This window comes from Cloeon dipterum, chromosome 1 (genome assembly GCF_949628265.1).
Source record: "Cloeon dipterum chromosome 1, ieCloDipt1.1, whole genome shotgun sequence".
Classification (NCBI taxonomy): Eukaryota; Metazoa; Arthropoda; class Insecta; order Ephemeroptera; family Baetidae; genus Cloeon; species Cloeon dipterum.
The window spans coordinates 7,131,824-7,145,215 of record NC_088786.1 but is presented as its reverse complement, the minus strand read 5'-3'; the positions used below and the strand labels follow the sequence as shown (position 1 = coordinate 7,145,215).

General features: G+C 36.4%; 3 protein-coding genes across 4 annotated transcripts; 2 read left to right on the top strand and 1 right to left on the bottom strand.

Annotated features, from left to right (window-relative positions):
• Nucleotides 1–810: 810 nt before the first annotated feature.
• On the top strand, nt 811–2,666 carry LOC135934015 (lactosylceramide 4-alpha-galactosyltransferase-like). Of its 2 annotated transcripts, none has more exons than XM_065475504.1 (3): nt 811–937; nt 1,034–1,518; nt 2,156–2,666. In XM_065475504.1, exons 1-3 carry the CDS (start codon nt 833–835, stop codon nt 2,664–2,666), a joined length of 1,101 nt encoding a protein of 366 aa, XP_065331576.1. In that variant the 5' UTR covers nt 811–832. The 2 variants fall into 2 exon arrangements, with proteins under 2 accessions (XP_065331576.1, XP_065331577.1); XM_065475505.1 differs by having other exon boundaries at nt 815–937; nt 1,063–1,518.
• A 2,142-nt stretch (nt 2,667–4,808) lies between these two features.
• Nucleotides 4,809–7,303, top strand: LOC135934014 (lactosylceramide 4-alpha-galactosyltransferase-like). The gene is made up of 3 exons (XM_065475503.1): nt 4,809–4,938; nt 5,147–5,633; nt 6,342–7,303. The coding sequence occupies exons 1-3, from the start codon at nt 4,809–4,811 to the stop codon at nt 6,859–6,861; spliced, it is 1,137 nt and encodes a 378-aa protein (XP_065331575.1). The 3' UTR covers nt 6,862–7,303.
• Nucleotides 7,304–10,607: 3,304 nt separating this feature from the next.
• On the bottom strand, nt 10,608–12,616 carry LOC135934800 (lactosylceramide 4-alpha-galactosyltransferase-like). The gene is made up of 4 exons (XM_065476787.1): nt 12,584–12,616; nt 12,512–12,529; nt 11,804–12,285; nt 10,608–11,127 (listed from the first exon to the last, which is right to left on the bottom strand). Exons 1-4 carry the CDS (start codon nt 12,614–12,616, stop codon nt 10,608–10,610), a joined length of 1,053 nt encoding a protein of 350 aa, XP_065332859.1.
• Nucleotides 12,617–13,392: the final 776 nt, after the last annotated feature.

Sequence of the window (13,392 nt, the reverse complement as noted above, 5' to 3'; positions counted from 1 at the left end):
CTCCTTAATAAGTTCTAGAAAAGAGAGAAGAATCTATTAAATTTACTCAAAAGAAAATTCAATTACAAAACTTTTCATGTTCAAAAGAATAGTTTTTCCTCTGGAAAATCTAAACAAAAATTATCAGCAAATTCAGGATTAGTTATACTGTTTGACATAAATAAAATTTCACTTTTGGCACAGTTTTTAACATATTTTAAATCACGATAGAAGCAAAATTGTTTATAGTCTCGATAATCTCTTTTTGTTAATTGTTTTATAGTTAAAAAGCTCTATATTTAACTTCATGTATTGGTCTTTGATACCTGCAAGTATATAGAGTGACAAATTTTTAAACTACAGCAACGATTTCTGATTATTCTATTCTTGGGAACGCTTGATTTCTGTTGAAATTATCCCGAAAACTGCCATACAAGTTTTGGATTATTTCAGTAAAATATTCCCTTTAACAGCGAGCCCTTTTTTAAATTCTGCTGTAGCCCAACCCTAGAATTTAACGCTTTATTTTTTATTTAAATAAATTATTTTAACGTCACACGTAACAAAAAAAATTGTTCACAATCTGCTAAATCTGGCAATTGCTTAAAAGGTATCTGATGAATTACCAGAATAAATCAGTTAACAAAAAAAAAAATAATAAAAAATAATGAAGAGTAGATGTGAGTCTTACAATTTTTATCATTTATTGTCAAAAGAAACGCTCATATAACTTATTGCACGTTACCACAATACTTCAGTTGTAAAAGTGATAAATAGATAAGCGTTTGTCTTTAGGCCCAAATTTGAACGATGATTTAAAGCTCACTAAGTTATTGGCAACGCAAGAAAAGAAATGTCTGTCCCGATTGCTATTTTCATTATACCAGCAATTCTTTTCATTCAAATCGTTTACATTTTTAACTCTTCTCTCGAGCCGCAGTGCACGTATCTAATACAGGTGTGTAAATTTTAAATAATTTATATAGATCGATAGCACAAAATAATTTGTGATGCATATAATGACTATTATAATTTTACTGACTTTGTTCTAAAGCCGGAAGAACCAAACACTGAATTTTCCAGTGTCGTTCCTGAAGACCCACCTACAACCCAACAACGACAACAACCTCATTTGGAAAATTTATCGCTCTGCCAGAGTCCTGCCGAGATAGGCGCTGCCTTAGAAATTTTAGGCTCCCGTAATGAGTCTCGCAGGGCAATTTTCTTCATCGAGTCCTCAAACAAGGGCTCCATAACGGCCCGCCAGATTTGCGCCCTGGAGTCTGCAGCCATGCACAACCCTGACGCCGACATTTATTTGCTTCTCCTTGATCCACCAGAGAATCCAGACCTTACACGTGATGAGAAGATGCTCACCGTGCTACGACACCACGACAACGTGCGTTTGCTCGCAGCCGATTCCGCCACCTATTACGTCGGCACGCCGCTGCAAGAGTGGAGCGTCGCCAACCGCATAAATACCAGCTCTCATCCCATCGAGCACGCCAGTGACATCATGAGAGTTGTCACCCTCCTCAGGTATGCTGGGAAACACACCTTATTCCCTTATCAGAATAATATTAGCCGTTCGTATTACGAATATTTAGTGAGACCACGCCTCAAGTAAAAATAATTTTTGGGTAGGGCAAATGATCAGCCAAATTTACGCGGCACGAACTTACTGCATTTTTTGTAGATTTTTTGCTCAACTTTCGCAAGAATTAATGCCAATAAACACATACTTTAAAATAATTTTAAAGCTTATCTATTACTTGAGCCTAAAACAATTAAATTAAACAGGACCTTTAGTCATACATAAGATATCATACATTAAGTGTTTGAAGAAAAATGATAAGCAATATCATCATGCAGAATTTTCCATGAAAGGAAAATTACATACTCTAGACAAGTGCCCACTCGTGGACTTGTTTAAATGCAAAAAAATCCAATCTTATCTCCTTAGGACATTTTAGGACAATCGATTACTGGTAAAAAGATATTTTGAATGAAAAATTCATAGAAATAGTAATTAAGAAGAAACCACAAAATTTTTCAATTTGTTTTGATTAAATTTTAGCAAATTTTCAACACATGACCGTAAAAAAACCATTTGATGTTCATTTCCTTATTTCTTAAAGGAGGCCCGGTTTTTATATAACCTTGACCTTTTATATAGGTATGGCGGAGTTTATCTGGACCTAGACTTTGTGATCCTGCAGTCACTGGCTACCTTGCCTCCAAATTGGTTGTCTTACGAACTAAACAGAGACTTGTGCAACGGAGCACTTGGCTTTCAAAAAGGCCACCCGATGGCGCAAATGATGGCCCACGAATTAGCTGAAACCTTCGATGGCTCAAGTTGGGCACACAACGGCCCTTCCATGGTAGCTCGGGTGATGAGTCGAATGTGCGGAATGCCCGAATCTGAGAGTGGCAACAATTGCTCCGATGTGACCGTGCTCGAGCGGGATAAATTATTTCCCATCGGCTATCCTGGCTGGGAAAGGTACTTTGACGGGGCTGCTGGACCTGAAGTGGTGGACTCGGTGAAACACAGTCTGGGAGTGCACGTGTTCAACTACTTGAGCCACGGGGCCAACGTCACGCTTGGCTCTAATCAAGCGTACAGCCTGCTTGCGCAGAAACACTGTCCCAGGGCCTACTGGGGTTGCTTTAAATTTTTTTAGTAAAACTATATGATAAGCAGCTGCTGTGATGCACAGCTATCTGTAATTATTTTGTTTAACTTGTGAGGATTATTTGATTTATCTATAAATAAATTGGTTTATATTGTATTGGAAAGGTAGACACGCGTAAACAAAATGTTTACCTGTTTAAAACGCTATCAAATGCTTAAAATCGTACAGATTGCTATGTGTCTACGTGCGTCCATGAAATGAATGAAGCAAATAAAAACCTGCTGTTGATTAAAAATTCTTGCAGCACTATTGAGTTGTGCCTTTTTTATCCATCTCTAGTTTATTTAATGGTACTTTTTGCATAATTAAAATTTCTCAATAAGAGAAAAATCATTGTTATTTATTAATTACTTTTTAATGAATACCAACAAAATTGAATTTCTGGCGTGACATTTTTTAAAACACGGGTTTTTCAAATTCTTTTACTTCAAATACATGAAATTAGAATTCTACATAAGACGCATAAGTTAAGTGATGCATACCCGACATAATTATTGAATGCCGCCACCACTTAAAAGGTATCTGATGAATTACCAGAATAAATCGGTTAAAAAAAATTAATGAAGAGCAGATGTGAGCCTTACAGTTTTCATCATTTACTGTCAAAAGAAACGCTCATATAACTTATTGCACGTTACCGCGATACTTAAGTTGTAAAAGTGATAAATAGATAAGCGTTTGTCTTTAGGCCCAAATTTGAACGATGATCTAGAGCTCACTAAGTTATTGGCAACGCAGAAAAGAAATGTCTGTCCGGATTGCTATTTTCATTTTATCAGCAATTCAGAGTAGATGTGAGCCTTACAATTTGTATCATTTATTGTCAAAAGAAACGCTCATATAACTAATTGCACGTTACCACAATACTTCAGTTGTAAAAGTGATAAATAGATAAGCGTTTGTCTTTAGGCCCAAATTTGAACGATGATTTAAAGCTCACTAAGTTATTGGCAACGCAGAAAAGAAATGTCTGTCCCGATTGCTATTTTCATTTTACCAGCAATTCTTTTCATTCAAATCGTTTACATTTTTACTCGTCTCCCGAGCCGCAGTGCACGTATCTAATACAGGTGTGTAAATTTTAAATAATTTATATAGATCGATAGCACAAAATAATTTGTGATGCATATAATGACTCTTATAATTTTACTGACTTTGTTCTATAGCTGGAAGAACCAAACACTACATTTTCCAGTGTCGTTCCTGAAGACCCACCTACAACCCAACAATAAAATCATTGTTATTTATTAATTACTTTTTAATGAATACCAACAAAATTAAATTTCTGGGTTGACATATTTTTAAAACACAGGGGCGTTTCAAATTATTTGACTTCAAATACATAAAATTAGAATTCTACCTAAGACGCATAACTTAAGTGATGCAAACTCGACATAATTATTGAATGCCACCATCACTGTCAATGTGTCAATCCTTTTAGAATTGGCTATCGCTGCATTCCAATCAATCGTTTTTCTATTTTGTGTAAATTTTAAGTTGCTGATAAGCCCCAGAAATCTAATAAGAACATATGTTTGCTTTGTCTCACACTTGAATTCCAGTCCTCTGATTATACCAAACAAAATGCATGCTAACAATTCGTTTAAACGTTTCATAAATGTTTTTTCAGGAATGCAATAAATTATTAGGCCAAAAGAAATTATTTTTTTAGAATTTACCATACTTTGTATAGTTGAACATAAATTCAAGGACTCAACAAAATAGCATGACATTTAAATAAAATTAGAAAAAATATGCATTTCAACATTGCAATATGTTTAATACTTGGCCTTTTTTTAGTTTTATCACTTTTATTTTCTTGTAACAATGTATTGGTAAATTAATAACTTTTTTGGTATTACAAATAACTTTCAGAAGCGCTTTTAAAATAGCCTAAATAAAAACTACCTAAAATATATTGAATTACATCTTTGATACAACACCTTGTAGTTTTAGAATTATACAGATTATGCTTTTACGAAAGAGGTTAAGGGGCGTGTGTTAGCCATTCTATAGTTGGTTATCTCATATTTTAAGCGTGAATATATTGCTTTGTACATATCTTGCAAGAAGATAAGCCTCAGACATCAACATCAAGCAGGAACAGATCTTTTGCGTTGTCTCAGTTTGATGATCTCACCGAACAAAATGCTTGCTTTGAAAGCTCCGTACATTTTACTTACGATTCTTGGCATTCAAATTGTGTATATGTTTCATAGCACACCACTTCAACAACAGTGCATCTGCGTAGAACAGGCAAGTTAATTTCTTTACAAATTGTTGCAAATGATTATTCAATTAGGTTTGGCATTTGTGTTTAAATTTTTAAATTTTTGGCAATAGTAACCAAAGTAGTTCTAAAAATTAAGAAATTAATAAAAATTTCGGTGCCATTCTTTAAAGTCTTTTTTTATCTTATGCTCTGAACTATTCTTTCACTTTAATTTTATTCCCCTTTTAACAGGAAGAAACAAATACGAAATTTTCAAAAATCATACGTTTTGAACGTACTGAGCCAAAGAACTTAACCACCACCCAGCAACCCTCTTTGGAAAATTTAGAGATCTGTCAGCGTCCAGCCGAGATATTAAATGCTTTGGAAATTTTGGATTCTCGCAATGAGTCTCGAGAGGCGATTTTCTTCATTGAGTCCTCAAACAAGGGCACCATAACGGCCCGACAGGTGTGCGCCGTGGAGTCGACGGCCAGATACAACCCCGAGGCTGACGTTTACGTGCTTCTGCTGGACCCACCAGAGGATCCGGACCTCGCAATAGACGAGCAGGTGCTCACCCTCCTGCGGTACCACAAAAACGTGCGTCTGCTCAGGGTCGAGTCCGCCAATTACTACAATGGTACGCCGCTGCAAGAGTGGAGCTTGGCAAACCGCATCAACACGAGCTATAACCGCGTTGAGGACGCAAGTGACATGTTGAGAATAGTCACCCTGCTCAAGTAAGAAATTTGTAACTTTAAAAACTTCGATCTTGTTGATTTAGTTTTTACTCCCATATGAAAAAGGACATTTAATAAAATATTTAAATGGAAGGGTAAAGGCCTTGAAATTAATCTTGATGCAGATTGCGATTGAGCCAAAATACCTCTTTTTATTTTGCAAGATTATGACAAAGCGCCAACGTTAGGATTAAAACTGAAAATAATCGGGGAATTTTTTCATTGCACATATAATTGAACCATTTTGATCATTGCGCTCATGAATCTCTGTATTTAAAAATAATCTTTTAACGTGCAAGTCAATTTCTTATTAGAACTGATTTTTGCAATATAACTCCAGCGCGTGTAACAATGGCTGCAATTTGAGTTTCGTAGTAAAATATAATATAAAAAAGCAGATCAACAAGATTTCTACTAGTTTCATGTAGGAATTCGTGGTTTAAAACAATGCGCATCTAGTGAATCATCATCTGGTTGATGAACAATATTTATTTGCTAATAGGTACAAATTGTAATGCTTGGTGCATGAAGCTAGATAGATTAGAGGCTCCGTTAAGCACGAATAATTATTAGTGTAGTGGTAGAGGTGTAGGTTAGGATGAGTTTGTATAAAAATTAATCTCTATTAAAATTGAATTAAAAAGAGTAATTTTAATACAGCGTGAGTAATTTTTCTAATAAATTAATTTCATTTTAAACCATTCACAGATATGGAGGAAAATATTTGGACCTGGACTTCGTGATCCAACAATCGCTTGATTCGATGCCTCCAAATTTTTTGTCTTTCGAACTTGGCAGTGACGTGTGCAACGGTGTATTAGGCTTTCAAAAGGGCCATCCAATGTTGCAAATGATGGTCCAAGAGCAAGCTGATACCTATGACGGAACTATTTGGGGATATAATGGGCCTACGATGATATCTCGGGTGATGGGACGCTTTTGCGGCATCAGTCAAGCTGAGATTTTTGAAACAGGCAAAAAATGCGTTGACGTCGTTGTATTCAAGCAAGATAAATTCTTTCCCATCTCTTACCCAGGCTGGGAAAGGTATTTCGACGAGGCCGCTGGTCCTGAGGTAATGGACTTGGCAAAAGGATATCTGGGTGTTCATATGTATAACTACTTGAGTCACGGGTCCAAAGTCCCGCTCGGCTCAAATCAAGCGTACAGCCTGCTCGCACAGAAACACTGTCCAAGAGCGTACTGGAGCTGCTCTGAAAACTTTTGATTGTTATCTGTCTTAAATGTGATAAATCGAGCAAATGAGAAAAAATATTATCAGATTAAGTGTTTACCGTGATTTGTTTTAAATTAAATATGTGTACATTTAATACATTAAAAAAATCTCTGTAAAAAAATAAACTTTGAACGTCTAATCGCTTCATGTTTCACATAGTATCGTAGATATTGTTCCAATCTTTTGAGGAAAATGAATGATTTTAATATTCTTTTCATATTTACGCTCTCTTTCCTCGATTTTTACAGATCAGGAAATGCTTTTTGATTGGTTAATATCTAAAATAAAAATTATCGATGGCCTGTATAAACTTTTCATGATAATTCACGTTAATTTTGCTGTTCCAATCCTTATGTTTAGATCAAATAATTTTAAAGTTTCGTAATTTCATAAGTTTACATGTTTTATGAAATAAATAACGAATAAAAATAACTATGCCTCTTTTAAACAGGTGTAAAATTCAACTCTAAAGAAAGAATCCTACCGATACTTAAAATTTCACTCTTGGTCATTTTTATTTTATTTTTTTTCCTTTATTTGTATTACACAGCGGTACAAAAATCGAAGCTTCTCCATTTCTGTCCGCGCATTTACAAATGAGTCTTAAACAACAAAATAATTAATAACAATAAAGAAGAAACATAGTGTTAACATTTCGTTATGTTTGTGTCGCAAGCGAGTGTGCGTGTTTTGCTACATTTGGTGCTCTGAAATTGAGATATTCATCATAAGTATAAAATTTGTTAGCATAAACAAAAATCTTTTAACTGCTTTTCGTATTCGTCAACTGCTGCTCGCCCCGAATCTGCTCCGGAAGTTTATTATACAAATTTAACATGTAAATCTTTGGATTTCGAGAAGCCGCCGCTGACACCTGGGAGGGCACAAAATAATTATCTCTGGAGCGAGTGTTGTCTAGAATTTGGCTGATATTTGGTGAAGAATAGTCAAATTTACGCAACCACTCATCAGAGAGACAGGAAAAATCCACAAACAAATAAGCTGCTCTCAGCAGAAGAGTTAAAAAATCTAAAGCATAGAAAAAATTCCTAGAAAAGTTTTTTAATAATCCCAACCGCAGTGGTTTAATTCAAACAAGCGGCCTTCTGAGGAGTTTGCTCAAAGGCGGGTTTCGCTGATTACAGAAACGCAAATTATCCTGCTTGTGCGCTAAATCACGAGAGAGCCGCTCGCTTCTTTCTCGCGAGAAGCGGCGCGAAAGAGATAAAATTTAACAGCTTCCGAAATTAATTAATCTGCTCGCGCACAAGAGCACGGCCTGGGCAATAAAAAGGCTGAAAAGGTTGTAAAACGAGTCTATTTTATTCCGCGCAGAGAGAAAGAGATACACACACACATTATCATACAGTGCACCAGAAGAGATCTAATGGCTCGCTGCTTTTTGTTTCCTTTGCCAGCTGGCGAGAGAGGGTGAGAGGGAGGGAGAAAGGCCGAGCGAGGAGTGTTTTCATAGAAAATAAATTGGCCTTTTGTATCAGAGCGAACGAGCGAGCGAGCTACACCAACTTTGCCTGATAGGACAAAACAACACACTTTTTGCAATAAAACACGCCGCTCGCTCTCGCACACGCCAGGCATCAGCTATTATTTTATTCTCTGTACGCCAGAGTGTACGCGATGAAACAACATCAATTTGCACTCGCGGCCACAAACGTGTCCGAACCTTGACCCGCACAGCAATATTTATTTCCATCACAGAGACGAAAAATCAGCTGCGAATACGACCCTGCATCCTGCCAAAATATTTTTATTAATTGTCAAGGGCCACCGGGTCAGTGCCGGAACTTTGAGATGTGATCTCTATATGTTTCTACTAATTTTTAACATCGGATTGTTTGACCTTTGGTCTAATGTTCCTCTCACTCTGAATTCAACGTTATTATTAGCATGATTAGATATACAAAAAATTAAAATTGCGTGATTTTTAATTATTTTCCCCTTGGTTGATAAGTTCAAATGAAGGTATCCGCACATAATTTGCTAGAAGAAAATTAATGTAGCGTCATTGTTGTGAAGAGAGCTGTTTGTTTACCCAATTTCTACGAAATATTTCTGTATCAAATAGTTTTGACTGGTGATTGATCAGGACGTAACCATCCACGTTGATTTGATATTGCAATTTGTTTTCACATACTAAATATTACGCTCTATTTACTGACCATTTTCCAATAATTTGAGGGAGTCAAAATAGTGTAAAAACGAAAATTATGCACCAAATTCATTAGAAATATAAATTCAGCAATATTAGCATAAAAAGTAAATATGCAGCAAAGCGCAATAAAGTACAAAATCAGAAGTCTGTTCATTTAGAAGAGAGCTAGAGGACGACTTGAATGTAGAGTGTTGCAAAACACGCGGCGGTTGAGTCAGTACTAAACACAAGTCCCGATTTTGCAGTCTGATAGCATCACCACGCGAGAAGACAATAAAAACAGCGAGTCACATACACACACGGCGGCGCACAGAGAGTGTACAAATGTGTGTTTGCTATCTCGGCGAGCACAGATGGATCAACGCTGCTGCATCTTTATATTGCACGCGGAGAACTGGCAGTAAAGTGTTTTTGTTCGTTTTACGCGCGGAGAGCGGCCCTATTACACCGCTGTGTGTTGTTGTTCCTTTCGCTCGCTTGGTGCAAAAGGGCCTTTTATTCGCGCAAATCGAATAAAAGCGACACACACTCGCTCGCATGCAGATTGATGGAGTCAAGTGGCCGCGTTTTTCAAAGCGACACTGCACGAGTGGAGTGAGAAAAAAAATACATCCGACAATAAGAGCCGTTTGTTGGACGCGTGTGCGAGCATTGGCCGGCCGCGTCCGCCTAGAGATCGGAATTTTAATGGATTATTGATTAGAAATGTGGCACAAATGCATGCACACACACACAGACACGCAGAGCTGTCACGTTCGCCAGCCAGCCACTCGTCCATAAAGCTCTATAGCGCGCGAGCTGGCACCCGACTCTTATTGCGAGGCACCAGTGCAAATTGCGTAATTGCATATTGCTCAAGACGCTCGTAAATGTATCAGGAACAATCTCCTGCTGCACTCACTGGAAGTAGATTTCTTCGCTTTGGATGAGGAGAAATAGTGTAAAACCTGTTTGTACCTAAAATTACGCTAGTCTCCTGAGCGATTATTTCTTGGAGGATATCAAACTACAATAAAAAATACGGCCAAAGGTTTTTGGTTTTTCCAGATGATGAATTTATTTTAATTTTGTATGACGAGGAATTGTTGATTTGGAGTATGATTTAAAAAAAATGATGAAAAATTCATGACATTTTCTCATTTTACGTGTATTTCAGTATTAATTCTCCAAATCAACACTTCCTCGTTACAATTTTTCCTTTACAATCTATATAGAAAACACCAAAAAGGTTTAGAGAGGCATCCAAGCTATCAAAGTTGCTTAAATTTTATCAATATTTTTTTTCAATTACAATGTTCCATCTATAGGTCATTGATAATGTAACGACAGTTGAAGAAAAAGAGACTGTATAGGAAATTTAAATGTCCAATTTATCTATCTAAATATTTACCAAGAAGGAATATGAGAGAGGCAAAATATTTGCACTATAATATACTCTTCGATTTTTTTATAAATTAATTTTAAGACCTCAAATCATCTTCTTCAGATTTGAGCATTTTGTTTGTCTGATTTTGAGTGCTCTTTTTCACTGGCGAAAAGTAATTTTTAATATATTCGAATTAGTTTAAAATATTTCTGAGCATCCCCAGTACGCTCGTGGACAGTGTTTCTGTGCTAACAGACTGTAAGCTTGATTAGAGCCAAGTGTAACTTTGGCTCCATGGCTCAGGAAGTTAAACAAATGCACCCCCAGAGAGTCCTTCGCCAGGAGCATCACCTCAGGACCAGCAGCTTCATCAAAGTACCTTCCCCAACTAGGGTAGGAAATGGGAAAGAATATATCTGACTTGAACACAACGACACCAGCGCATTTTTTGCCTGTGTTCAGTATTTCAGGCCGAGTCATTCCGCACGTTCGGCTCATCACGCGAGACACCATGGAAGGTCCATTGTGTCCCCAGTTTGATCCGTCGAAGGTTTCAGCTAGTTCCTTGGCCATCATTTGCACCATTGGATGTCCCTTTTTAAAGCCAAATGCGCCGTTACACACTTCACTGCCCATTTCGAAGGACAGCCAATTTGGAGGCAATGAGGCCAGTGACTGCTGGATCACGAAGTCCAGGTCAAGATATACTCCGCCATACCTGTTAAAAGTAAAATTGCATTAGGAAAATGTTGTTTCATATTAATTTTTATAAAAACATTGACCTCTCTTATATCACTCGACTTCTCTTAGTACTTTTGATAAAAAGTTTCATTATATTGTTACAGAAAATATTATATTTTCTTTTGAGTTTAATATGTGCAGAAAAGTCATATCAAAATTATAATTATTCAACTTGGAAAGATATTATTATTACCTTTGATTGTGAGCTATTGACCTACCCTTGCTTCCCGGTATTTTTTCAAAAAGATACTGTATTATCAATATTATGTCGAAAAAAATAAATCTGGAAATTTCTTGCCATTTTTTTCCGAAAAACTGCCGTAGAAAAAAATGGAGATTGATCCTGCTCTGTTATTAATAGATCATTAATGTGATTGAAATATTTAGCAGAAAATAATTTTTTGTCAATATAAGACAGGAATGGATTAACTAGCTCAATGCTACCTGCATGTCTCGATCATTAACCCATGTTAAGAATATTAAATCCACATTTTTCTTAAATGTATCACAAGTTACTGTCAATGCATTTGAGAAAATCTTCATTTCAAAATCTTCCAAGGTTTGCTCTTGAAATATGACAACTATACTAAAAAAAAAAAATCAAAACATAAATCCACTTCGTCTGATAACGTACTAGAATAGTCATTCCTTACTTTAGAATGGTGACAACTCTTAAAATGTCACTGGCGTGCTCGATGGGGTGTACGCTGGTGTTGATTCGATTGGCGTTGCTCCACTCTTGCAGCGGCGAGTTGGCGTAAAAGGTGGTGGACTCGATCCTAAGCAACTGCACGTTGCTGTGGTGCCGCAGAAGGGTGAGCACCTGTTTGTCTTCCGAGAGGTCTGGATCTTCTGGGGGATCGAGAAGAAGCAAGAAAATGTCGGCTTCGGGGTTGTGCCTTGCCGTGGACTCGACAGCACAAATTTGGCGAGCCGTTATCGTGCCCCTGCGTGAAGATTCGATGAAGAAAATTGATTTGCGAGACTCGTTGCGTGAATCCAAAATTTCCAAAGCATCGCCGCCTATCTCGGCAGGATTCTGATAGAACAGCACATTTTCCAAAGAGGTTTGCTGCGTTATAGTTGAGGATTTAGGTTCAGGAGTAGTACAGGAAATTTCTACATTCGGCTCCTCCTGTTTGACAGTGAATTTAATTACTTTGAATAAAATATATGTGTCTAGAAATGGGCAGATAACAATTAATTAATTTTATCCCCTATTAAAAATCCAAATTATTTGTTTTGCACTAATATATACTCTCATTTCCATCATTTTTAAAACAAACTCTTTTAGATTTTTTTGCGTAATCCAACTATTTTAAAGTTATGTAAATTTTTTTAAACGAAAAACTCAAGCTCACCTGTTCCAGCGAATCACTCTGAAGAAAATAAGAATAAAATAGATGAAGAATTTGAATGCCAAGAATAATCACCATAATAACGTATACAGGCTTCAATTCAAACATATTTGAAATGAAACTTATGTATAGAATGTGGGGAGGATTAATTTTATGAATAATCTAGTTTCGCTAGAAAATCTAGATTTGGCATTCTGATCGACAGTTTCGTATTAAAAGTATAGCCCGAAATAATGTTAACCTAAAAATATTGCCTTCTTTCTGGAATGCCCAGCACTTCCACGGTTTAGGGCGGTAATGTTTGGTTTGCGCCTTTTATGCGAGCAAAGTCAACTTTATCGCACTATGATAAAACAAAGATAAAGATACGCACACAAATTAGAATAGATACGGTTTCCTTGATCACATTTCATATATCAACTTTGCGGTTGCTCCAATCTGGCGTGCAATGTATTGTCCAAAAACGTTCCAATTTTGTGATGGAAACAGAAAAGCCACAAGCCAAAATAAATCTTTATTTTTCAGCACTGTTTCCAAACTACGTAAATATAACCCGCATAAAAAAATATCGCCTGAGAATGTTCTAAGAATAAACCGACTTCGCCCAGGATTAATCTAAAAAATTAATTATATATGAACTTATGATACGGTTTTTCGTGATACTGGATTAATCTGTAGATTAATTTAAGAGAATAACCTTAGAATGTTCCAGGATTATTCTGCCGGGCTTTGTTTCAAAAAGCTTTAAAGAATGATCTTAGAACATTCTCAGAATATACTTATGGATTAATCTTGGGATTGATCTAAGATTAATATTTAGCGTATCAAATCTTTACATAGGATTATTCTTTTCGGTTAATCTTGGAACATTCTTTGGTTATTCT

Bases quoted from the DNA above. Each gene is read 5' to 3' on its own strand.
- LOC135934015 (XM_065475504.1), top strand. From the start codon at position 833: ATGTCTGTCCCGATTGCTATTTTCATTATACCAGCAATTCTTTTCATT. The intron at 938-1,033 runs GTGTGTAAATTT...TTTGTTCTAAAG, and splicing joins AGTGCACGTATCTAATACAG to CCGGAAGAACCAAACACTGA. The intron at 1,519-2,155 runs GTATGCTGGGAA...CCTTTTATATAG, and splicing joins AGAGTTGTCACCCTCCTCAG to GTATGGCGGAGTTTATCTGG.
- LOC135934014 (XM_065475503.1), top strand. From the start codon at position 4,809: ATGATCTCACCGAACAAAATGCTTGCTTTGAAAGCTCCGTACATTTTA. The intron at 4,939-5,146 runs GTTAATTTCTTT...TTTAACAGGAAG, and splicing joins CATCTGCGTAGAACAGGCAA to AAACAAATACGAAATTTTCA. The intron at 5,634-6,341 runs GTAAGAAATTTG...AACCATTCACAG, and splicing joins AGAATAGTCACCCTGCTCAA to ATATGGAGGAAAATATTTGG.
- LOC135934800 (XM_065476787.1), bottom strand. From the start codon at position 12,616: ATGTTTGAATTGAAGCCTGTATACGTTATTATG. The intron at 11,128-11,803 runs GTAAGGAATGAC...TACTTTTAACAG, and splicing joins AGAGTTGTCACCATTCTAAA to GTATGGCGGAGTATATCTTG.